Source organism: Carya illinoinensis, chromosome 13 (genome assembly GCF_018687715.1).
Source record: "Carya illinoinensis cultivar Pawnee chromosome 13, C.illinoinensisPawnee_v1, whole genome shotgun sequence".
Lineage (NCBI taxonomy): Eukaryota > Viridiplantae > Streptophyta > Magnoliopsida > Fagales > Juglandaceae > Carya > Carya illinoinensis.
In genome coordinates, this window is record NC_056764.1 from 22212078 (window position 1) to 22238445 (window position 26368).

Genomic DNA, 26368 nt, shown 5'->3' on the forward strand with positions numbered 1-26368 from the left:
TACGATGGAGAATATATTATATCAAATACGTTCCAAGTGCTCATGTAGGCATAAAACACTAATAACATCCCTAGAATCAGTGCAGCTTTGTAGGATATATCCAAGATTAAAGTCAAGTCTTTCTTAATATATATATCAATTTACAAACAGATTGACTGCAGGAGCTGTCGATCTAGTTTCTTTATTCCAAACAGTGTATCAATCGCCCTAGGCTCTTTTTCACATATACAGGATAATCAAATGGCCTGAAGAGGAAGGCCAGGCATCATACCACAGCATCTCATATCTGGGAAAGGGAATTTCCACCTGAAATTAAAAAGTATGTTCCATCAGAGCTACAATTCTATGCAGAAATTGCAAATGTGAGGTCATAATAAGCAGTGACGATAGAATCGGTGAAAACTAGGATTCTCACAATGGTTAGACCTATATGATAGTGGTTGGCTTCAAGTTTCTGGAAACATGTATCGTGTATTTGGCAATCCTTGCCACAGATTGAATTTTTCATTGGCAGCTAATCCTATCCATGCTCAATCCACACATACAGAATCTTCATGGGTACTGCTTGAAAAAATTATTTCTTTTTCATTTACAAGGTTGAACATCACCAAGGCAGGTCCTTTCGAACCACCCTAGAGGGTAAACCTCATAAACACAAGGAAAATGATATATCTACATATATATAATCCTAGGATGGGCAAGCCTCACACAGTCACTTTGAAAAAAAGTAGGGCACACCTGGGACTCACTCACATGAAAAATTCCATTTTTCTCAAATAGACTGCGCAGGATTTGCACACACTAGAATTGTATCTAGTATTACTAACCTTGTATCAGGTAATCCAGAAAACCCTATTGTGGAATCAAACTTGAGATGTCCGAGTCTATAGTTCATCCCAAGCCTACCCATGGATCGCTAAGCTGCACCCTAACAAGTAACTTGAAAATTTTGTTTAAGAAGTCTATGAGCCTTGGGATAACCAAAAAGAATGAATGGAACGGTAGAGCCAGTTCAATAGGTCTGTAGAAGACAACATGATTGTAGTGGTTGTATGCACAGAAGTGAATGTGGGTTTCGAACATGATTTGAAGCAACCCATAAACTTTTCATACAGAATTCCTAATTAATCCCCAGCAAAACAATGGCCCCTCATTATTCTGAGTGAAACCAGGACATCCAAATGCACCCTCATTGTTAAGAACATTTACAAGATTTGCATTCCTCAAGAAAAGGAAAACGTCCGTATTTTTTTATCAGCTCTAAACTCAAATGCCACTTCCTCTTCTCAAATCAGCAGGATAAACACAATACTTTTCACAACACTGTACACAACTATTTTTTAAAATGAGTGTAATTTTCGTAAAATATCTCATAAAAGTAACATCACTTTACAAAAATACCATTATTTTAAGATATAGTTGTGAAATGCGTTTTGAAAAGTGTTGTGTGGGTATCATTACTCGTTCAGATACAAAGATTATACAGGTCTGAACACGTCAGTTAAGGCTGTTACCTCACCAGTATTGTTAAAAGCGCTAGGCGCACTTAAGCCACCTAGAGCCTAGGCACAAAGCGCAAGCGCATCCTGAGCGAAGTAAAGCGCATATTTTTTAATAGGACGCTATCAACTGTTGTAAACGGACTCCCATCCAGTTTCTCTTCGGAGGATAAAAATAATAAATAGCTTATCACCTCCCATGTCCTATGTCCCATTCCAGAAGATGCTTAAATACTTCTTGATCCTATCAAGTTCTATGCTTTCAAATTATTCAGGGCATAAAATAAACTTGGCCGAGTTGTAATGACTGTTGATTGGAGCGGTAGATAATATTGAAGGTTTTGCATTTATTCATGCCTCTAAGGTGTCATCCCTGCCAATGTACCCAGTCTCCCCTTGGGGGCGCTGATTAAGGCAAACTCCAGTTGGGATGACATTATTGAAATAATGGAACATTACTTACCTGGGTGGAAGCCGCTATACTTATCCAAAGGTGGACCATACTCTGATCAAGACCACTCTCTCTGATCTACATACTTATTTCTGATCTTTTTTTCCCATCCCTGTAGTCTGTAGATATAGCCTAGCATTTTGCAAAGCTTCAAAGGATTATCTTGTGGAGGGGAATTGGCAATAATTTCCAGTTCCACCTAGTCAAATGATCCAAGATCTTTACCCCAATTTAATTACGTGGTTTGGGGGCTAGAATTTTACTTTTGTTTAACAAAGCTTTGTTGGATAAATGGTTATGGTGTTATGCAAAGGAGATAGAAACTGTGTCTCGTGATTGGTGATGGAACTCAAGTACGGTCAAATGTGAGAGGATGGTTTTTTAATAAGGGTATTGGGTCACTGGGTGTAGACAATGGAAAAACATCAAGCGGGAGAAGGTGGGTCAAATCAAGTTTTGGTACAATGTGTAGTGCAAGTACCAGGCCTTGGAAAGAGTTTTCCCAAAATTGTTTACTACATTCGATTGTAAGGAGACCTTGCACCAAAAAACTTGCGCAAGGTCTATTTTAGGGTGAAATGCTAACAATAGGTCACAATGGAATGGTAAATTTTAGGGTGAAATTACTTGACCAAAAATCTTTTATGGTGAAATACTACAATATCCCATGTGGTTTGCCTCTAAGACAGATTAGTAGCAAAGTTTTAATTTAGAACCTTTTACTCCTTATTTATACCTTTAACTTCGGTTAAATTATTCCGTCCATCACTATTCTGTTACCCAATTGTTAAAAGTGCCAGGTCAACACCAATAAATAATCGACAAGTGTGCATCATCTATTAAAAATTAAAAAAAAAAATACAAAAATTCATTTCATAATTTTTAGAAAATCTAAAATATTCAATTTAAATTTGTATCATTTTTAGTATCAATTTAAATTTGTATCAATTTAAAAAATATTTTTTTGATCAGTAAATAAGAATTTTATTGAATTTAAAAATTAAAAAAGCTTCTAAAAAATCTTCAACCTAAGTACAAACTTCTAAAAATATTTAAACAGGTATTTAGGATTTAACGCTTACTTTTACGAATGAGGGGAAGATGGAGTTGTTCCCTTCATTCTTCCATAGGTTATGTTCTTTTTGCTAAAGAAGAGTTGGTGGTGATAAAATGTGTCGGGTCCCGTCCAAAAGACACATCTTCGATGTTAAATCCTTTTTCAATGTGTTCATCACTCTAGTTACCTCTTCACTTCCTTTAAAATGTATTTGGATAGACAAAGTGCTTCAGGGGTTACTTTTTTTGTTTGGATGACAACCTTGAGGAGCGATCTTTTTTATTTTTATTTTTAGTAAACGATTATATTAAGTAAACGAATAGGCATAGCTCAAGTACACAAGAAGGTATACAAGATGCAGCACCTATTTAGGAAGAAGAAATAATAGAAACAAGAAAATCATGAAAAATGAGGCCATTGAAATCTACAACTTTGGCCCAAAAAAATAGAGTTCTAACAAAAAGTAATCTAATCTCCTCCAATGAACACTCACTGTCTTCGATCGTCTGGTCATTCCGTTCCTACCAAATGCACCAAAGAATACATATAGGAATCATCTTCCATACAACTAAGATTTGTGGAATACCACCCGGGTTCATCCAACATGCCAGGAGTTCGACCACTGTTGCAGGCATAATCCAGGCTAGCTCTACCTGTTTGAATACATTGTCCCATAATGCTCTAGTGACCTCACAATGTAGTAGAAGATGGTCCACAGTCTCACCACTTTGTTTGCACATACAGCACCAGTCCACTACTTTAACCTTGAGTTTTCGTAAATTATTCATTGTCAAAATCTTTCCCAAAGATGCTGTCCAAGCAAAAAAAGCCGCCCTAGTAGGTGCCTTATTTCTCTAAATCCTTATCCGTGGAAAGTGATTATTCTGTGATTGTATGAGGGCCTTATAGAAAGAACAAACTGAAATATACCTTTTTTGGCAAGTACCCACCACAAAGTATCAGCTCCTTGAGTACTCGGTCTCATGGAGTATAAGAGTCAGCAAAAATCTGCAAAGCTGCTAACTTCCCAATCTTGGGCCGCCCCTAGTGAAGCTCACATAACATTGGACTAAGTCACCAGCCATCTCCAAAAGGTCCGCCACTGAAGCTTCTTTCTCACGTGCAAGCCTAAACACTGTAGGGAAAGAGTCCTTGAGGGCGCTATCTCCTCACCATATGTCACGTCAGAATTTAGTTCTTGAACCGTTTCCCATCACAATTCTAGTATGACGAGCAAACATGCCCCACCCTCATCTAATGTGCTTCTATATTCCCACACCATAAACCCCAAATATGTCCCTAGAGCAACATCCCCCACAAGCCTCGATACTTGAAATCAATCACCGAGTTTCATAAAGCTTCTTGTTCCATATTATAACGCCAAAACCATTTCCCTAAGATTTCTAATTCCCAAACCACCTGAAGAGATTGGAGAGCATATCTTGTCCCACTTGACTAGATGAAATTTGAATTCATCCCCAAGTCCGCTCCACAGAAAATCGCGATGCGATTTCTCAATTCATGTTGCCACACTTGCTGGAATTGGGAACAAGGATAAAAAATAAATTGGTAGATTTGATAGAGGGCTTTTGATTAGGGTAATTCTACCACCTTTCGACAAGTACAATCACTTCCAACTTGTCAATCTATGTTCAATCTTCTCAATGACTGCATCCCAAATGGGTTAGCCCTGGAGGCAGCCCCCAAACCAAGGTATTTCATAGGGAGATAGGAGACTTTACGTCCAAGAGTGTTAGCCAACAGCCGAATGTCACAAATGTTGCCAATTGGGACCAACTTTGACTTAGATAAATTCACTTTCAACCCTCATACAGCCTCAAAGCAAATTAGAAGTACCCTTAGTGCCTGAATCTAATTTTGATCTGCCTCGCAGAAAATTAAAGTGTCATCTGCAAACAAGTGAGAAATGTTAAGAGTACCTTGGTTTATATCACCAAGCAAAAATCAAGCCAAGAAACCATTGTTTGCCATAGCTATAATCATTTTGCTCAACACCTCCATGACCATGATAAAGAGGAGTGAGGACAAAGGATCTCCTTGCCTTAGCCCTCGGGAGTTGTTAAAAAAACCAACTACACTACTGTTCACCAAAACTGAGAACCTCATTGTCGATATACACCACCTAATCCATGAGCACGACCTCTTCCCAAAACCACATCTCCCAAGCACAAGTACAACAAGAAATCCCAACTAACATGATTGTAGGCCTTCTCCATATCTAACTTGCATAAAGACCCAGATTGCCAAATTTTAATCTACTATTTAGGCATTCATTGGCGATGAGTACTGAGTCCAATATTTGTCTACCCCGTACGAATGTGTTTTTGGGCTTTTGTAATGATCCACCCCAAAACTTCTCCTAGACAATTTGCAAGCACCTTGGGAATGATTTTATACACCCCATTCACAAGGCTAATGTGCCGATACTCCTTAACCATTGATGCCCAGTCTTCTTGAGAATAAGTGCAATAAAAGTGGCATTTAGACTTTTCTCAAATTTTCCAACTGGAAAAAATTCATGAAATACCTTCTTTAAGTCCTCCTTCACCACTTCCCACCAAGATTGGAAGAAACCCATAGAAAATCTGTCTAGACCAAGTGCTTTTTCTTTGACCATCTTCCCAACCACTTCATGAACCTCAGTCTCCTCAAACGGCCTCTCCAACCAAGAGGCATTCTACTACTCAATGGACTCAAATGCTAGCCCATCAATCTTCGGCCTCCACCCCTCTGGCTTGGTAAGCAACTGTTCAAAATAACAGGCAACATGTTCTTGAATCACAGTATCTCTATCCAAATAGCTCCTTCAATATTCATCATCTCAATGGCATTAATTCTCATATGGAAATTGGCCATCCTATGAAAAAACTTCGTAGTTTGATCACCTTCTTTCAACCACAAAGCTCGAGATTTTTGCCGCTAAGATATCTCCTCCAATAGGGTAGCCTTCTCTAGTTTTGAAACTAGTTATGTACTCTTGAGAGAGTTCCTCCAAAGAAAGGGCTCGTACCTTCCGTGCCCTCTCGACCTCTTGAAGCTCCTCCAATAGTGACTTCTTGTTATTGCCTATATCTCCAAAAGACTCCACATTCCAAAAATTTAGATCTTTCTTTAAAGCTTTCAATTTACCTACAAGAAAAAAAACCAAGGGTGCCTTGGATCTGATAGGAGGATTACCATTGCCTGACCCATTCCAGAAAGCCTTCAGTTGTTAGCGACATATTCTTGAACTTAAAGTATCTCCATCCTCCTTGAATCACAGTCCAACAAGATGGGAAAATGGTCGAAACATAGGCGAGGTAGTCTTTTCTGACATTATTCCAGGTAATGAGTTTCTCACTCTGAGAAAACTAAGAATATGTCAAATCTAGACTACATTTGGTTATTGGACCATGTAAATGCAGCACCCATGAGAGGAATGTCCACGAACCTCAAGTCAAAAATACAGTCTGAGAAACTCAACATTGCTGGCCACAACTTGCTATTTCCCGATCTTTCACTTGGGAATATTAATCTTATAACATTAAAGTCCCCTCCTATACAAAAAGGTAGGTCCCACCAGCTGTGTAACTCGACTAACTCCTCCCATAGAATGTTTCTACCACTGCCCACAATTGGGCCATAAATTCCAGCAAAAGCCCACCTAAAATATCCTCCACATTTTGAAAAGAACAAGCTAGAAACATAGAGATACCCATTTTATCCTCCACATTCCATTACTACTCAGTCTCTGTTCTAAGCCATCCATCTTCATGAAATCTTGAGGAGTAATCTTAAAGATGGATAGCTTGGAACAGAGACATATGGTAATCGAATGGTGTTGTTTGAGCAAATTAAATGGGATAAGCAGGATCTTCTACTACATTGTGAGCAGGCTAGGAACTTATGGGTTGCTATATTGAGCACTTTTGGAATTGAGTGGGTTATGTCCAAGCTGGTGGATTTGTTGGCATGTTTGTAGAATCCTTCCGAAAGTCATAGAAATGTAAAAGTTTGGAGGATGGTTTCCCTGTACTTAATGTGGTGTATTTCACAAGAAGAATCCAATGCAAAAACTTTTGAAAATTTAGAAAGGAAATTACAGGGTTAAAAGCCACAACACTCAACTCCTATGTTTCCATGGCTGCTCCCAATAGCTCTCAATTCACTAGCTTTCTAGATTTCAATGATTTTCCTCTATTTCTTCTTGTTGCTAGTTAGGTGTCCTAATGTATATTCTAGGTGTACTTGGACTGCTCCCCATGTGCTTTTAATAAAAGTTTCATTACTTGATAAAAAACAAAAGCATCTTTTGCTTTCACTTCACCAGTAGCATCCTGAAAAGTGTGTTGTGGGATTGTTGAATTTCTGTAATTATTGTATGGCTTGGAAGTAGTTTATGCTATATTTTTTTTTTATCGGTAAATAAGAATTTTACTAAAAATAAGTGAAGCCAAGTACATGGGACATATACAAGAGCCACACCTAGGCCTGATTGTCTAAAGCTACAAGAAAATCCTGTACGTTCATGCCATTAAAGTCTATTACAATTGACCAATGGAATAAAGTGTGAAAAAAAAAAATTCTAAGCTCATCCATTGTCCGTTCACAATCCTCAAAACTCCAACCGTTCCTCTCCATCCATATGCACCACCATAGGCAGGTCAGTATCATCTTCCACATAGCTGCAATTTGAGAGTTACCCTGGATGCCTTGCCAGCTGGCCAAAAAGTCAACAACCCTTCTTGGCATTACCCAAAAGAGTCCCACTCTTGCAAAAATCTCGTTCCATAAGCTCCTAGCTACATCACAATGCAATAATATGTGATCCACAGACTCGCCACGTTTCTTACACATGCAACACCAATCCAATACAAAAAGTCAGCATTTCCATAGATCATCTAAGGTGTCCATACAAAAAAAGAAACTATTTTTTTTTTGGCACCCCCGGGGGGGGGGGGGAGGGGGCTGGATTCTCAACTCATCTCATCTAATCATTACAACTTTTCCAAATTCTAACACAAAATATAATAAACAATTCAACTTTTCAAATCCCAAAATAATAATAATATTTTTTTTTTTTTTTTTTTTGATAGGTAATATGGATTTTATTCATAGTAAATAGGCATTGCCCAAGTACACGGGTAGTATACAAGAGAATAAACCTAAGTACAATCTAAAGCAGAAACAGAACTAAAGAAAAACATTACAGAAGTTGATATCCCTTAAAAGATTATTCGCCCAAAAGTTTAAAGTGTTGAAGAAAAAGTCCCTAAGTTCCATCCTTGTGCGTTCTCGATCTTCAAAACACCTCCCATTTCTCTCAAGCCATAGACACCAGAATAAGCACAGCGGGATCATTCTCCACTCCTCTACACTTCGCCTACTTCCAGCTGCTCCTTGCCAGCAAACCAAAAAATCCACCACTTGAAAGGGCATGACCCAAACGATGCCTAGTTTGACGAATAACTCATTCCACAAAGCCGTAGCCATTTCACAATGAAGAAACAAGTGGTTGACAGATTCACCATCATTTTTACACATGGTGCACCAGTCCAACACATAAAAGCCCCTTTTCCTCAAATTGTCGGTAGTTAAAACTTTCTCAAGCGACACCAACCAGCCAAAAAACGCAACTTTACTGGGCACTTTAGCTTTCCAAATACATTTCCAGGGAAAAGTTATATTGCCAAGGCTAGTTAAGATCTTGTAATAGGATTTCACAGAAAAACTGCTTTTAGAATCATGAGTCCACTGCAGCATATCATCCCTGGTCTGATCAATTTTAGAAGCATAAAGGATAGCATAGAAATCGGCAGCTTCACTCACTTCCCAGTCCTGTAAGGCTCTAGAAAAATCCACATTCCAGTTTAGCATGTTATTAGTGAACAAGTAAGAATCCGCCACAGCAGCCCCTTTACATGTAGCAATCCTGAATAGGCGAGGGAATGCTAATTTAAGAGCTAGATTACCACACCATACATCATGCCAAAAAGAGATGTTGGATCCCGTCCCCACTTTGAGTTTAGTGTTTCTGACAAAGTCCCCCCATCCCATACGAATAGACTTCCATAGACCCACCCCAAAAACCCCTTTTATTTCATTAGTACACCAATTCCCCCAAATCCTTCCATATTTAGCATCAACAATCTGTTTCCACAAAGCAGTATCCTCATTGTTATACCTCCAAAGCCACTTCCCAAGAAGAGCTTTATTAAAAATTTTCAGATTCCGCACACCCAAACCTCCACAAGACACCGGAGTAGTAACCGTCTTCCAATTCACCAAGTGAAGTTTTCTTTCCCCCCCTTTTCCATCCCATAAGAAATTTCTAAAGATCCTCTCAATAAGATTTACCACTCTCATTGGAATAGGAAAAAGAGAGAGGAAATAAGTAGGTAAATTAGACAAGGTGCTTTTAATTAATGTAACTCTGCCCCCTTTGGATAAATAGATCTTTTTCCAGCCAGCTAATCTCCTTTCAATCTTTTCTATCACCCCATCCCAAATGGAGACAGAATTATGGGGAGCCCCCAAAGGTAAACCAAGGTATTTCATAGGTAGAGAAGTAACTTTGCAGCCCATAATATTAGCCAAATCATATATATTGCTGACTGAACCCACTGGAACGATTTCAGATTTATTTAGGTTTACTCTAAGTCCAGAAACAGCTTCAAAACATAGCAATAAAGCTCTCAAGGCCCGAAGATGATCCTGGTTAGCTTCACAGAAAAGTAAAGTGTCATCTGCGAAGAGAAGATGAGAAACAGTAATGCAGCCCCTAGCAGCATCACCCACCTTAAAACCCGCCATATGACCTCCATCAATTGCCGACTCAATCATACGACTCAAAGCGTCAATGACTAAGACAAAGAGAAAAGGAGACAAGGGATCTCCTTGCCTTAAGCCGCGAGAACTACTGAAAAAACCAGCCGGACAGCCATTCACCAAAATAGAAAACTTGGTCGTCGAAATACAATGAGTTATCCAAGAACACCATTTCTCCCCAAAACCAAATTTTTTAAGCAAATAAAGAAGAAAATCCCAATTTACATGGTCAAAAGCTTTTTCCATGTCTAATTTGACTAAGATTCCAGATTGACCTGTCCTTATTCTGTTTTCCAAACACTCATGAGCAATAAGAACCGAATCAAGAATTTGTCTTCCCTTCACGAACGCATTTTGAGGCTTTGTGATAATTTTATCCATAACCATGCTGAGGCGATTGGCTAACACCTTAGAGAGGATCTTATAAACCCCGTTGACCAAGCTGATTGGTCGAAAATCCCTTATTTCAACAGCACCTGCCTTCTTAGGGATAAGGGCTAAAAAAGTAGTATTAAAGCTCTTTTCGAATTTGCTGAAGGAGTAAAATTCTTCAAAGACTTTCATAACATCATCCTTCAAAATATCCCAACAAGCTTGGAAAAAAGCCATGGAGAAACCATCAGGACCCGGAGCTTTATCCTTTGACATGCCCCTAACCACATCTAGCACTTCGTCTTCCTCAAAGGGCCTCTCCAGCCAAGTAGCAGTTTGATTATCTATGGAATCAAAAACCAGCCCCTCTAACTTGGGCCTCCAAGAGTAATCTTCCCGAAAAAGTTTCTCATAAAAATTCGCAATATGCTCTTTTATCTCTTCCTTATCACAAATCACATTATCGTCAACCTGGAGGACTTCTATGGCATTATTTCTGCGATGTGAATTAGCCATTCTATGAAAGAATTTCGTGCATTTGTCTCCTTCCTTGAGCCATAAAATCCTGGATTTTTGCCTCCAAGAGATTTCTTCCATAAGCATTAATTTGTTAATATCCGCCGACACCCTTATCTTCAATTCCTTTTCATCACTAGAAATTGTACCCCTCAACTCCTTTTTCTCCAAATTAGACAACTGTTCCAGCAGGCATAATCTGTTGTTCTTGACATTGCCAAAAGACTCAGCATTCCATTTCTTCAAATCTCTTTTGAGTTCCTTTAATTTTCCTGCCAAGATAAAGCTGGGTGTACCTATAAAGTGATAGGAGGCCCACCATCTTCTAACTCTATCAACGAAACCTTCCTCCTTCAACGAAACCTGAGGTCGCTGAGATTCTTGGAAAGGTTCAAACATACAATCGTCTTTTTGGAGGGCATACCAATGGCCTTTTTCAGAGAATGCAGGATCTTCCATTTCTCCTTCGAAGGTTGTTACGAGAACTGATGGATCCTCAAAGATCCCTTCCTCTTGTTATCAGAGCCCGTGTCTACATAGCAGTTAAGTGAACAATACAGATATGCATGCAAGGGTGGTAACATCTTTCATTTCTGTGAATCCATGCTTACTTGTACCATCATTGTCACATTTATGTCCATCTGGGATACCAAACTTTTTGAAGGGGAAGAGCTTAGACGTTTCTTGATGGAAGAGCTTAGACGTTTTTCAGTAGAATCGAAAACTTTCATCTTTGCGAAAGAGGGGGCTTATAACTTCCGTATCACAGAGAAAAGTAGAAGGATGTCTCTTTTCATTCTTTTAAATGGCTCGACTGCCTCTTGGGTGGTGAATGTGGTGGGAGAAGCCATCAGAACCAGATGGCGTGGAGATTTCTTCAAAAAACAGAACGTGGGTAACGGGATGTTCACTATACAGCTTCTCAGAAATTCTAGAGGACATTACCTTCTGTTGGAGGAGTATAATAATGGAAGGAGAAGAGGCTCAGTGATCATTCCAGAAGATTTAAAGGGCAACGGCTGGGAAGGTTTTGCCTACAATTTAAAAAAAACAATGGAACACACGGTGGCGCAACCAGTGTCACGGAGGGATGGAAAGTCTGTCCAGGCCTCGAAATCCTATGCCATGGTGGTTGGTTCTGAGGCAGCTTTCAAATCAGCCATGGAAGGGAAGGGGAAAGCAGCTGGTCCTTTCCCAGGGGACACGGGGACGTCTCTTGTCAGGGGCAAAACAGTAGGGGAAGTGGAGGGTGTACTTTGGGCTGTCAAAGCACAGCTTTCTGGCGTGCTGAAGGAAGTTTCTTTACTGGTGCAAAAGGTTGATTTGGGACTGAACATGGTGATGGGACTGGGTAAGGAGACTTCGGCACCTACTCTTTCGGCGTCAAACTCTCTGCATGTCTCTGAAAAATCATTTCCCAAAGTGGGAAGATGCGGATCTCTAAATGGGAGCAGAAATCCGGTTGTTTTGGAAGGGCCAGAGGGTGGGCTGGGCCCGGACCCGGGTCCATTTACTTCCAACTTATATGCTAAACCCACGGGACCCCAACCCTTACCCCAACAGCCTTCAAGCCCACGGGAGCCCAACCCACTCGACCATACACCCAGCTCAGGCCAACGGGCCCCAAATCCACGGGCTGCGAGCCCATCTACAAGCCCCGTACCTCTGGTATGGGCTACTCCTGTCAAGCCGACTCTCAGACAGGCCGATATTTCGGCCTCTCCAAACCTCAGTCCGGCACCAGGTGACCCGATGGCTGCTCCGGCCTCTTCTCTGACACAGACGTCGCCGGCGGTTCCAGGCGAACCCTCGGGAGACTTTCCGGCGTCCCAAACCCCTACAGTTAGTAGGGTTCCTGAATCTCGATTCGAGCAGCAGGGTCCCGAAGTGGAAAATAACGCCTCGGCTACACTTCTGTCTTCACAGAACTTGCCGATAGGTTCGGGTGACCATCCCTGTTTGGCGCTAGCGAGTTGGGAGGCTGTCTCTGAGGAACAGCTAGAGGTACAGGCAGATTCGAATGAAGAGGAAGAGGCTGGCATTTTCTCAGGGGAGTCGAGATCTACTCTGGAGGTGGGGATTGTCAAGTCCACTTTTGTTTCAACAGATGGGGATGCTGTTGAAGCTACTGATGCCGTTACCGAGGGAGAAATAGGGTCTGTATATACACGGATTCCTTGCTCCATACTTTCTAATTCCGAACTGCAATTGGTATTAGGTGGGGATGTTTCTACTTTAGGTGAAGTTGGTAAATTATCAGACTCCGATGAAGACCTTGAAATAGCTCCTTTATGCTCTTTTGGTCCTGGTATTGATTGGTCTAGTAATCCTTCCGATTGGGTTGTAAGAAAGGCAGAAGACCTTAGTAGTTTTCTTGGTATTTCTTGCGAGGGTTATGAAGAGCAATTCAGAGCTCTTCTCACGGCTATTGAAGCTGGGCATCCTGTCCTGGCAAGGTCTGCAATTAAGAAGGAAAGGGAGCTCAAGAGGTTGGAATGCACGGTTAATTACAATTCCAAGGGTGGGAGTACCTTTAGAGATAAAGGTAAGGAGAGGGCTGTTAATATTCTTTATGAAACCTAAAATTATTTCTTGGAATGTTCGGGGGTTGAACGACTTTAGAAAGCGTCTTCGGGTGAAAAATATGTTAAGGCAGTGGAAGGCTGATATTTATTGTTTTCAAGAAACTAAACTGAAAGCGGTTAGCCATTCGGTGATTCATAATTTATGGAATTGTAACTATGTGGGCTGGGTTAATATTAAAAAATAATATTCTCACAATATTTTATTCAACTTTCATCTCAACTCAAATCAACATCCAAACGCAGCCTTAGTCTTCCATGTGTTATTCCATGAGAATGTTCTTGTAGTGTGTCATAAGAGACTTATAGTACAACTGTACAGTAAATTTCCCCTTCTTGCATGGTGACCACATCATCTTATCTGCTCCTCTAGTCACTCTATAATTGTACACAAGATTGAAAAATTCTTTAAATTAGGTAGACATTATAATTGTAGCTGCCCTTCTTTGTGCAATGCTGTATGGTATTGGGTAGGCTTTGTTGAGGATTTGATCTCTACACCATAAGTCATTCCAAAATTTAATTCTAGAGCCATCCCCAACTACAAACTGTGTTGTTCGATGAAGATTGGTCCAGTCTCTTATGTTTTTCCTAAGCCCCATTCCATGTCGTCCGCTCACCTCATTCGAGCACCATCCTCCCCACAATCCACCATATTTTAAATCTATGATCACCCTCCACAAAGCTCATCTCTCTTTGTGATATCTCTTTAACCTTTTACCCAATAAAGCCTCGTTGAAAACCAACAAATTTTGAATTCCCAACCTACCTTTGCATATTGGGGTACATACCGTTGTTATGCTATATTATTAAGCAAGGAAATCCTAGAAAGATTTTTTTTATTGGCTCCGGGTGTCCAAGAACAAAGTCTGGACTAATCCCAAGAGTGCACAGGCTCTCAACAAAGAGTTTTCCTACAAGTGCACCTTGGGAAATTCAAGGGGAAGTTCCCCCAGTTCGCCTAAAAATTGTTTACACCCAAGAGGATTTGAACCTTAGACCTGGAGGGAGCATACTAACCAGACTAAGGCCTTTACCACTTGAGCCAACCCTTAGAGGTTTCCTAGAAATAAATTAAAAACTGAAAATTAAAAAAAGGTGATGGATCCCTACAACCATTGTGGTGGAGGGTACCTTCACCCACCGCTCACAAGGAGGAGGGCTGCCATCCATGACAACGACTCCCTCAATGGCAAAAAGGTAAGATAGCCCATCCACCACTACTCAGCCACCAGAGGTGTGTTGTATCTCCTGCCACTGCACAATGTTGGAGCAAATCTCCCTTGCATTGTGTGCAAAGTGGAAGATCTTCCCCCATTGTGTGGAGGCAAATACATGCCCTCTTGGCTCAATATCAATGGATTTGCCACTCGCTACATCAGGAGCAGATTTGCCAGCTTATGGCATCACATGTCTCCCCTTTGGTGACTTCTTTATATTCAGTATACAGGGTGTGGAAGTTGTTCCTTTTTCAAAATAATTTTAAATTTTTTGTGTTTGGAATTTTTGTTTTGGTCAAACTCACCCTAAGATGCTACTGATTTCATATAAATCAGTCCAAGTGTCCTTTTGGCACAAAGTCTCTTACGGTCCTAATGCCTTGATGAGCTTTCAGCTTTGAGTACATTGACCAATAGGTATTTGAAAAATGGTGATCTAGAAAGCGATCCTGGCATCATGCTCATACTCCAAGCTTCTAAAAAATGTTTTCTAGTATATTTTCTCAATCAAATCCCATAATTATCTAGCAATATATTGAAAGAGAAATAGCTGAAAATATAGTACTACAAAGTATTTGTACTCCAAGCAGTATCACACAATGCCACTAAAAAACAATCAAGCATAAAGAAAAAGGCAATAAGCAAGGAAAACTGATAAAGTATCAACCATGGGGCAGGATGAAAAATATGCAATGAACACATGCATATAAAATAACTAAGTGGTTTAATAAAATTTGGATAAAAACTATAAGCATAAATGCAGTTCAGTGCAGAAAAGTTGAACTTCACAGCTTACCTTTATAAAAGGAATTCTTTACGTAGATACAGTTGCAGAACTACTAATGCTTATGTTGAACTGGAACCAGCAGCATCTGAAACTTGCTTATTTGTATCCCTCAAAGAATTGTCACCACGAGTCTCTAATGTAGACTCGTTGTCTAATTCTGCAACTGAACTATTATCTGAACTATTTGACACCGAAGCAACACTTGTTTTACTATTGTCTCTAGTTTCCAGACGCTCCATCATGCGTGATACGGTTGCAATCCCTGCATTTACCTCTCTTTTAACTTCAGAACCAAGATCTGCCATAGAAGTATTACGTGAGAATAATTTCTCCCTCCACCCTTTCGTGCTCTTCGAAATGGATTCTTTGTATCTGAAATGAATAATGAAATGCACATATACACCAGCCCTTAGAAAAACTCAGCAAGTTTATTGACCTAGCACAAATGGAATGTTTACATACGTTAGTACCTGATTGACACTGCATTTAGTCGAGACTTTATTGATTCTGAAAATGATTGGAGGTCTGAAGGTCCAGCTCTGTCTTGACTACTTGGAATTGGTTGAATGGGGGTCCTAGTGGATGGAAATTGATAAAGTGCTCAGGAAAAAATTCAATGTCAAAGGAGTATGCACTTATTAGATATTTTAATTGAGGAATGTATCGGAGAAGGAGGTTAAAGAATGGCATTGATGTAGCATTAAAAAAGTACCTATCTGACCCATGTTGGTTTGCAGCAAGACTACTTGAACCTGATGCTGAGGCAGAAATCAGGTCAGCTTGGGGAGAAGGTACAGGTGAAGTCAGTTGCAAAGGTTGTTCTCCCACAGTCATATTAGGTGAAGAAAGAGCAGCCACAGTGGATTCAGGAACATTTTCACCTTCCTCCCTCTGAGGTGGAGCAGGAGCAGCAGGGGGTGCATTAGGATGAGTTGAGAATACCAAGAACTGAGGACGACCCTGAGCTGATGACCTATTCCTTTGGCCTTCCCTTCTTGCAATGTGGCGTGCTCGTCCCATTGCAGCAGCAGCAGCTAAGTGCTGGATTATACGCTCTTCAAGTTCAGCATCACTTGTGCCCACCGGTAACTGCTATAAACCACAAAAGCAATGATTTTTATATGAACCATTTAGCATTGACAAGACAAGGAAAGCAGCATAAGTAGAGTACGAACATGTTGTAACTCAAAATCCCCCAGAGTTGGATGATGAAATATAGTTGCATTTCTAGATGGATTGAACCTAAAACTCCTCTCTCGTTCTACTGCTTCGAGCAATTCCTGGCTGAAATAAAAATAAACAAACAAACAAATAAATAAAAACTTTCCCACATAAAAAATAAAATGAATAAATGAATGAGCAGGGAAAACCTGGTGGGATCCTTCAGGCTGATAGGTTGCCAACACATGGGACACTGTGAGCTTCTCTGGCACCTACAAGATTGCAATAAAATTTGAAACTCAAGTGCATTTTGGCTTAAACTTTCAAATAGGCTTCAATATACCATGAAAGCCTTAACATGATAATTTTGATCAGAGACTCTGTCAACTAGCAAGATCTTCTAAAGGGAAGTTAGGGTTCCAGGGACAGTTGAAACTAAAAGAGCTTGTACAAAAATCAAGATATCTATGGACATGGAAAAATCCTGACCATGTCAACAATGCAAAAATAGATAAACCCGACCAAATATGATTCACTAAGCAACTAGGCCTGCAATGAGAAGTTTATGTCTCTTACAAATGGTAGCAGTCAACATGACTGAAAGAGAAACTTAGATATCCCTATAATTACTGGAGTCAAATCAGTTTGCAATGCAACAAATTTCAAGAGATGATAAAAATCTCAAGCACGTAACTGATTTATACCAGACCATGCTTGACAACAATGCAAGTTCATCAGCTTGAGATGGACATCAAATGGTGGCATTCCAAAACTAGATCGTCACAGTTTCCCCTCCCTTCCACACATCAAACCAATTTGCTAGGAACAACCTCAGATATCTTTCTCAGGCAGCCATCCAAACAAAGAAAAGAGACTTTGGGGACAGACCAAATATGTTTCTAATGAAAAGCATCACTATGATTTGCAGAACGAAATAAATACTTGACCTCCAATATCTCAATCCATTGCAAACTCGAAATAAGCACATGCTCCCAAGTTGTCAGGCACTAGCCCCAGAAAAACTCTAAAAAATACACAATTAACCTAACTCTCAAAGATTTAGCACCCTAAAGAGGAGGAGTCCCATTAATATTTTTCCTGCATCCTTCCAAGTAAGAAGCTACTAAAACAGCCATACCATCTGAGAAATCATAAATGCATTAACATCCTATCCCCACCACCAAAAAACATGCCACAAGAGGGCAAATTGGCCCCTTTCAGCTTTAGGTCTGTGGAACTTTAAAGACCCCACCATTTACTTATACCCTTTGTAATGCCCGCTAAGACTTGAGAACAATATCCATGTATGATCAATTGATAGGTTTAGCATGTAGAACAAAATGGAATGATTTGTAGGTCCAGATAAGAAAACTGTGTGGAGTAGGAGAGTAGTCCAAGTTAGGTAAGTGTTCAGAGTACTGAACGTGGCATTTTGCCTATTCTTTTGAATATATCTTCTTACTTTTCTCAAAAAAAAAAAAAAGGTAAGTGTTCAGACAAGTGAAGTACTCGGATTAGGAAACCTACTATAACAAGTCAAACACTTACAATTAAAGTACTCAGATTAGAAAACTTACAACAAAAAGTTATCTTATTCATTTTCCTAATTGAAGTAGGAAAAAGGAGGGTTCCCAAAAATCAAATTTTGACAGAAATAGGAGAAGAACAAAGGGACTTAAAAAGCCAAAGCTGCCCACCTTGAAGGGACCTAATTCAAGAAGCATTTGATATCTATAAGGAGAATTCCCCACCATAAAATTCAGTCTTTTCCCCAAGTTCCAGCCTCAAGAAAACGCCTTTATGGCCGTCATAATCTGGACTAGCCACCCACAAGCAGGAGTTGCTGGACTTGTTATAAGTCTTTAGAGGATTCAACTACCTAGGTTTTTAAGAGGATTCAACAGTTATTAATGAAACCAAAGATAATCTCTTGGAATGTACAGGTTCTTAACGATTTCAAAAAATGTCTCCGCGTGAAGAATTTGATCTGTAAATGGAGGGGTGGTGTGATTTGTTTTCAGGAAACCAGGGTAAAATCAGTTAATCAATCTATTGTAGTAGTTTGTGGAGCTGTCATTGTGTGGGGTGGATGGATTTAGTAGCGGATGGGGCGTCGGGTGGAATCATTGTTATGTGGGATAGGAGGGTTGTGGAGTTGAGAGATCCTTTTGTGGGAGATTATTTGGTGGCGTGTCATTTTAGGAATGTGCATGATGGAGTGGAATGGGCTTTTGCTGGTGTATATGGCCCTAATTTGGAAATTTATAGGAGAGCATTATGGGATGAAATGGCAGGTGTTTGCTGTTGTTGGGATCTTCCTTGGTGTTTTGGAGGGGATTTCAATGTTACGAGGTTCCCTAGTGAAAGAGTGGGGGATTCTCATTTCACTAATGCGATGAATGATTTCTCTGATCTGATTTTTGAGGTAGAATTAATTGATTTACCAATGGCAGGAGGAAATTTTATGTGGTCCAACGGAAGGTTTTGGTCGAGGTTGGATAGATTTCTGGTTATGGCTTCATGGGAGAGTTATTTTCCAGATTTGCATCAGAAAAGGCTACCAAGATTATGCTCTGACCACTATTTTTTTTTTGATAAGTGTGCTCTGACCACTTATTGTGGGGGTCTTAGTGGAGGCAGCAGGTACTTTAAATTTGAAAACATGTGGCTGGAGGATGAGAGTTTTGTGGAAAGGGTGAGGCAGTGGTGGTCTTCATATTTGTTTGAAGGCACTTTGAGTTTTCTTTTGGCTGGTAAACTAAGGGCTCTAAAACAAGATCTGAAAAAATGGAATGTTGAGAAGTTTGGGATCATTGAAAAGAATAGGAAGCTTTTGTTACAACAGCTGCAATGTTTGGAGGAAAAGGAGTTGTCGGGGGTTATTTCAGGCGAAGAGTTGGAGAAGAAATAAGGGATGGTCGCTGAATTGGAAAAGATATCTTTAATGGAGGAAATTTCATGGAGGTAGAAATCTAGGGTTCGTTGGTTGAAGGAAGGTGATAAGTGTACAAAATTTTTTCATCAAATGGCGAATTCGCATAGAAGGAACAATGCTATTGAAGTTATTCAAGATGGTGAATACATGCTTTTGGATCAAGACCATCAAGGTATGCTGTCAATTTTTATGAGAAGTTGTTCAAGGAAGAATATTTGTGGATACCTAAGTTAGACGGATTATCTTTTGATGCAATCGATCCTGGAAGTGCAGCTTGGATGGAGAGAGTTTTTGAAGAAGATTAAGTACTATATGTTGTCAAAGGAATGGCTAGAGACAAGGCTCCGGGCCCGGACGGGTTTTCTATGGCTTTTTTCCATGTTGGAACATAGTGAAGGAAGACATTATGAAGGTATTTCTGGAATTTCATGCTTTTATGAAGTTTGAGAAAGGTATCAATCCCACTTTTATAGCCTTGATTCCTACAAAGGTGGGGGCAGTAACTATGCAGGATTTTAGGCCAATTAGTTTAGTTAATGGGGTCTACAAGATTATTTCTAAGGTGCAGGCCAATCGGATGAGTGTTATCATGGGAAGAATTATGTTGAAGTCAAAAAATGCTTTTGTGAGAGGAAGACAAATTCTAGATTCTGTTTTAACGGCAAATGAATGTTTGGATCACAGAATTAAAATGGGAGAAGCTGGAGTTTTGGTTAAATTGGATATGGAAAAGGCTTTGATCATGTTTGTTGGGAGTTTTTATTGTATCTAATTGGCCGTTATGGTTTCGGTGAGAGGTGGCACATGTGGATAAAGCATTGTATTTCTACACCAAGATTCTCCATTTTGGTGAATGGTAACCCAGTTGGTTTCTTTAATAGTTCTTGTGGTTTGAGGCAAGGAGCTCCATTTCTCTTTATTCTTATCATAGATGCTTTAAGTAGAATGATTGAAGCAGCAGTGGGAGGTAGCTTTTTGTCAGGTTTTAAAGTGGGCCGTGACTCTCGGAATAGTGTGATTGTTTCTCATCTTCTTTTCGCTGACAACACATTAATTTTCAGTGAATCCAATCAAGAACAACTTCAGTTTTTAAGAGCTCTTTTGTTTTGTTTTGAAGCCGTGTCGGGGTTGAGAATTAACTTAATCAAGTCTGAAACAGTTCCAGTGGGCTCAGTACCATATATTTCTGATCTGGCTACTAGTTTGGGGTGTAAAATATCATTGCTGCCAATGTCATATCTTGGTCTTCCACTAGGTGCCCCACATAAACCTGTTTCGATTTGGGAAGGAGTGATTGAAAAGATTGAGAGGAGATTAGCCAGCTGGAAAATTTGTCTAAAGGGGGTAGAATCACTTTAAACAAGAGTACGTTGTGCAATCTTCCAACATATTTCCTTTCTCTCTTCCCTTAACCAGCTGGGGTTTCTTTGAAAATTGAAAAGATCTATAGGAATTTCTTGTTGGGAGGTAAAGGGGAGGAAAATAAATTTCACTTGATGAGTTGGGATAAGGTATGTCAACCGATTTCAAATGGCAGTTTGGGTGTGCATAACTTGAGGCTGCTTAACAAAAGCTCTTTGTGGGAAATGGTTATGGAGATACCATTTAAAAAGAGATGCTTTATGGAAAAATGTGATAGGTGTTAAATATGGGGGTATGTGGGGTAGTTGGTGTTCAAATGAAGTAAAAGGTGCTTATGGGATGGGATTATGGAAGTTTATTCGTATGGGATGGGGGGATTTTGTTAAACATGTCAAATTTAAGGTGGGGGATGGATCAAGAATTCGCTTTTGGCATGATTATCGGTGTGAAGAGTTAACTGTCAAGAATGAATGAATTTCCTTTTTCAGATTGCAAGGCAGCAAGATGCAACTGCGGCTGATTCTTTCTCTTTTTTGAACAAAAGTATTCAATGGACTGTTGACTTCGTGAGAAATGCAAATGATTGGGAAGTCACTGTAATTTCAGATTTTCTCAGCAGATTATATGGGTTGAAGTTTGTCCGAGGCAGTGTAGACAGTTTGTTGTGGATTCCTGAGAGAAAATTTCAGTTTTTCAGTTCACTCCTATCATAATGCTTTAATCAGCCAAGGTGTAAGTGATTACCCCTGGAAAAGTATTTGGAAAGTTAAAGTGCCAAATAAGGTAGCTTTGTTCTGTTGGCTTGTGTCTCATGACAAAATTTTGACCGTAGAAAATCTAAGAAAACGAGGTCTTTGTATTGTTGATTGGTGTTCTGTGTAAGAAAGATGGCAAATCAATTAATCACTTGATTCTCCATCGCGAGGTGGCTAAAAGTTTGTCTAATGTTATTTTGGGAAGGATGGGTATTTCTTGGATGATGCCAAAGCATGTGGTGAATTTACTAGCTTGCTGGAAATATGCTGAGCGGTGTCTTCCTATCACAACCATTTGGAGAATGATTCCTTTGTGTTTGATGTGGTGTCTATGGCTAAAAAGGAACGGGAGATGTTTTGAAGACAGAACGTTCGATGGAAGAAATTAGGGATTTTTTCCTCAAAACACTGTCTTTGGGCTAAGGCTTTTGTATTGAATAGTGATGAAGTGTGGAGTTTTTCTAGTTTTTTCTTTCTTCTTAGCCAATGTATGTAGGTATTTCCTCTTGTATACTTCCTGTGTGCTTGGGCTATGCCTATTTATGGTAATAAAACTCTTATTAACTATTAAAAAAATAAAAGAGGAGGTAATACCCTAGGCTTTCTTTTCTTTTCTTTTGGATTTATTTAATAAGTTTCATCAGTTGTTTCTCAGAGTAATCACATACAAATATTAGATTTACAAAGGTCGGGATGAAGAGTCAAAAGTTTGAAGGTTCTTTTTGCAAGGATTCAGACAAGGGAAAGTCTCTATTACTGATTATGATCTGTATTGAGTCCATTTTCTTGTTGGTTTTAGGGTAACATAAATGACATAGCTATGATAACATATGGCAACAAGTGGATGCATAGCCAACAAACACTGAGGTAGATAGTGTTGTGGAGTGGTTTTGCACCTAAAAGTGAATTTGGTTTGGATTGAATTCTAGTGACTGATCTTGATGAGTTGAAGCACAAAATACTATAGTTAACCGACATTTTAAAGATGTGAAAAACCTAAAAGGGTATCTGCACAGCCATTTCAAAAGAAATTTTTAGGTCACCAATTGTAGAAGGCATTGCTGAAAATAAGGATGTCCTTTGATAATAGAGAAACTGATTTGGGAATGAAAGAACAAGATTTAGCTCTCTTAATAAGGTTTCTAAATCTGGATGGAAGGTAAAATCAAGTCTCAAGAGTCTTGATGATAGAAGTAGTGAAATAATTAGCAAAGCGCATGTGCACCAGAATAATTTAGTCCCATATTGAGTGAGAGCATGATGATGGGGTTATGACTTCCAAGTCCCACACTGGTTCTTTACCAGGTGTCATAGAGCTATATAATGATTCCTAGGAGACCGAATTGTAACCAGGCTTTCTTGAGCACACGAAAAAATATGGCAAGCACTTCCCTTTGGTCATTACAGTTGGTATTAGAGCTACTTTTTTTTCCCCCCCGATAAAAATTATATTGATCAAAGAATGGCAAAGCCAGAAATACAACTCTAATGCCCTAACTAGGTAGGCACATTAGAGCTCCTTTAGTTACTTCTTATGGCATTGGGACACTGCCAGAGTGACAAGAGCCTTGATAAGAACATAAGGGTATTGAGTATGCATGATTGTCACGCCCTAAAATGATTTAGTCTCACATTGGGTGAGCAAATGATGATAGAGGAATATAAGTCTCCAAGTCCCAAGTAAGTTCTTACAAAGTGCAATAAGGCTTTATAATGATTCTAATAAGCTCCACTTTTAAACTTGAACTAGTGCTTATATATATATATATATATATATTATGTTGGGGAACCTCTCCAAGGCAGGGCCCTTTAGACCCACCTATGCAGAGTAAACCCCGGTCCCATACACCGCACCCTCAGAAGTTTTCTTACTCGAAACTGGTTAAAACGCTAACTTTTCACTAGGAGGTATGGCCCCAAATAATTATTTGCACCCATGAGGTGTTGAATCTTAAACTTTAAAAGGAGTAATACCCCAAGACCAAGGCCTTCACCACTTGGGGATGGTATAAGTGCATATATGACTAGTGCTTCCCTTGGATCGTTACAGATTAGGGGCCTGTGAGATACTATGCTTGTAATATAATTGTTATTTTGTTGAATTAATTTAGCAATACTCAAAGAGCACAAAGAAATAGTAGAACTTAGCAAACAAGAAAGGTAACAAGAAAGGTAAGTGGGCTGATTAATTCTTCAAACATCATAAATAAACTTAAAAATTCCTTTCAAAGCTCTATCTAAGGAACAAGAGGCAATGATGGCACCTAGAACCTTAAAAATGCATCATGTAGACTTCATTGCAATCACTTGATTTATATTAGAGTGGCACAGTACAACTATCATTATGGAGTCATGAGTCAACATTCCCATCTCAACTCAAGACCATCCAAACCCTTGGTCATTACCAGCAATCACAATAGTGGAAATAGAAAATAAATTGATGCTCTGGTAACTAAGCTCATATGCAGCATAATTCTTCTAAAAAATATAGAGAAATGCTTAGTCTACAAAATGAATTGCAAAAAACCTTTTGCAAACTAACGTATCTTGATGTTTTGAAGACAAGGAGCGCTCTTTTGAAGATCTTTGAAACTTTTTCTTTTATACTTTGAGTTTGTGGGCTAAGATCTTTTTAAGGAATGACTTATAAGAAAAACAAAAAAAATCTTTGTAAGGAATGATGAGAATGTAATGAATCTGTTTCTGTTTTAGTTTTCCTGTTGTCTAGAGTATAGTAGGTGTTTCCTTTGTATACTTCCTGTGTACTTGGGCTAAGCCTATTAGTGATAATAAAATTCTTATTACTTAAAAAATAAAAAATAAAAAAAAACTAACGCATCTTGATGTAGTACGTGACATTGTAAAACTCTTTATTGTAAAGCAAATATGATGAACCACATCAAACCAAATCTTTTTGTAAGTTTTCTTCTCATAATTGTCTTTGTAGACCTATCACTTCAAAAAAAAAAATTTCAAAGCCATGACTAAGGAGCTAGAGGAGAGACCAGCACCAAACACCTTACAAAGGCGTAACAAGGGATCCCAAATCTTATCTTCATGCCCATCGCTTCACACTTATTTATGTAGTTTCGAAGCCCAATTATTATCTTCTATGTAAACACTCCCATCTCAGCCCCAGACCATCCAACCCTTGATTATTACTAATGATTACAATAGTACGAAAAGCAGATTATTTGATGCTTTTGAATTGCAGTCATAGGCAGTACCATTCAAGAATACATTGCAAATGAAACTCGTGCTTGCAACTGGTCACCTGTGTAAAGAATAAAGATAACGTGTATTAAATCAACATATGAATACTAACTCAAGAGAAGATAGGTACAGAAATGCAATATGAATATAATACCGTTGAAGGATCACTATCACAGAAGGATTCAAGGCAAATGCTGCAAGCATCATCACAGGCTTCCTGGATTCCACCCTCCACAAAAGCTGCAGCGGATGTCAAATGGGCCTCAGACGTGTTGGTCTCCTCCTGAACCTAAAAAATCACATCCCTAAAATTACTTAATATGATCATCCATACATTGTCACAACTAGTAACAAACAATCAAACTACTATATCTTTTCTGGGTTGAGACCCATCATTGTAAAAGAAAATAAGACCTATTGTAATGCGTTGATTTGTGTAAATACAGATGATAAACACACTAAAGGCATGCAAAACTATAAACCATCCACGAAATCGGATCATATTCACAACAGCCAAATCAAAACTAAGCCCTTAAGATAGCAAGATAACCAGACAATGAACGGGCATAACTAAAAGAGGAAAAAATGTTGGAAACAAAACCCCACGGAGAACCGAAAGTTTGACCAGAAACTCTATTGCTAAGAAACTTGTATGCAGGAATATGAGAAATCGGAACCTCAAAAACAAACTTATAAAATTTCTAGAATTTCCTTCACGTCCCACGATTCTCTGAGCAATCCAAGGATAAAGTTTTGAATTAAAAATAAACACAACCATCAAACCCCAGCGAAATTACCTCCATAAAACAGTTGCGACAGATTGCGAGTAACAGATCGTCGTGAAAAAAGAGACAGGATCGAGCTCAAATTTGAAGAACCAAAGATTACATAGAGAAAGGGAGTGAGGCTGCGAAGACTAGACTTTGGTGAGGCAACCAGTCAGGGAAGGGAAGCGAACCATAGCTTGGTCTTCCGCTCACTACAGTTCGACCACGTGGCGTTCTTAGGGAATATCTTTCACCTTTGACCATCCAGTCGGTCTCCCGCCCCGGTACATTATATTATTAATATTTTCTTTAGAGATAACATAGATATTAAATTTTTAAAAAACTTAAACATTGTACGATATTCATGTATTCTATAATTATTCTGTCTCGGTGGTATTTTTTTAAAATTTTAATCTATTTATTTCTCTTTAAATATAAGAAATCTTTGTTTTAAAAATCTATTTCAATAAATTCTTTAGTTAAGTAAGAAGAATCTACTGCTAATATAACTATAGAATCTGAACTTGATAATATTAACTAAGAAGACTGTAATATAATAAATATAGAAAGAAATTTACAAGACTGGATTATTCTTAATGTTCCTAAGAATCAAATATACATGCAATCTAATTTCTCTTCTAAATTATCATTTCTTACTAATTATGCCATTAAAACGGTAGAAAAAACTATTAGTCTAAATAATGATTATGAATAATTACAATTATTAACAAAAAAAGCTATTAAATACCATAAAGAATAAAAATATTCTTTTTATATATATTGGATCAGTATATATATTACATCATTTTACTTAAAAGAAAAACTAATATATATTGTAAAATTAAAGAGAAATAGTAAAAGAA

General features: G+C 38.9%; 1 protein-coding gene across 4 annotated transcripts; it reads right to left on the minus strand.

The window, feature by feature from the left end:
- Positions 1 to 25757, minus strand: LOC122291437 (E3 ubiquitin-protein ligase RHF2A). Of its 4 annotated transcripts, none has more exons than XM_043099151.1 (9): positions 25536 to 25756; positions 24893 to 25027; positions 24753 to 24799; positions 16683 to 16745; positions 16488 to 16596; positions 16025 to 16404; positions 15783 to 15887; positions 15322 to 15684; positions 1 to 306 (listed from the first exon to the last, which is right to left on the minus strand). In XM_043099151.1, the coding sequence occupies exons 1-8, from the start codon at positions 25539 to 25541 to the stop codon at positions 15372 to 15374; spliced, it is 1158 nt and encodes a 385-aa protein (XP_042955085.1). In that variant the 5' UTR covers positions 25542 to 25756; the 3' UTR covers positions 1 to 306; positions 15322 to 15371. The 4 variants fall into 4 exon arrangements, with proteins under 4 accessions (XP_042955085.1, XP_042955089.1, XP_042955086.1 ...); XM_043099155.1 differs by having other exon boundaries at positions 16025 to 16401; positions 25536 to 25755; XM_043099152.1 differs by having other exon boundaries at positions 222 to 7809; positions 25536 to 25757.
- Positions 25758 to 26368: the final 611 nt, after the last annotated feature.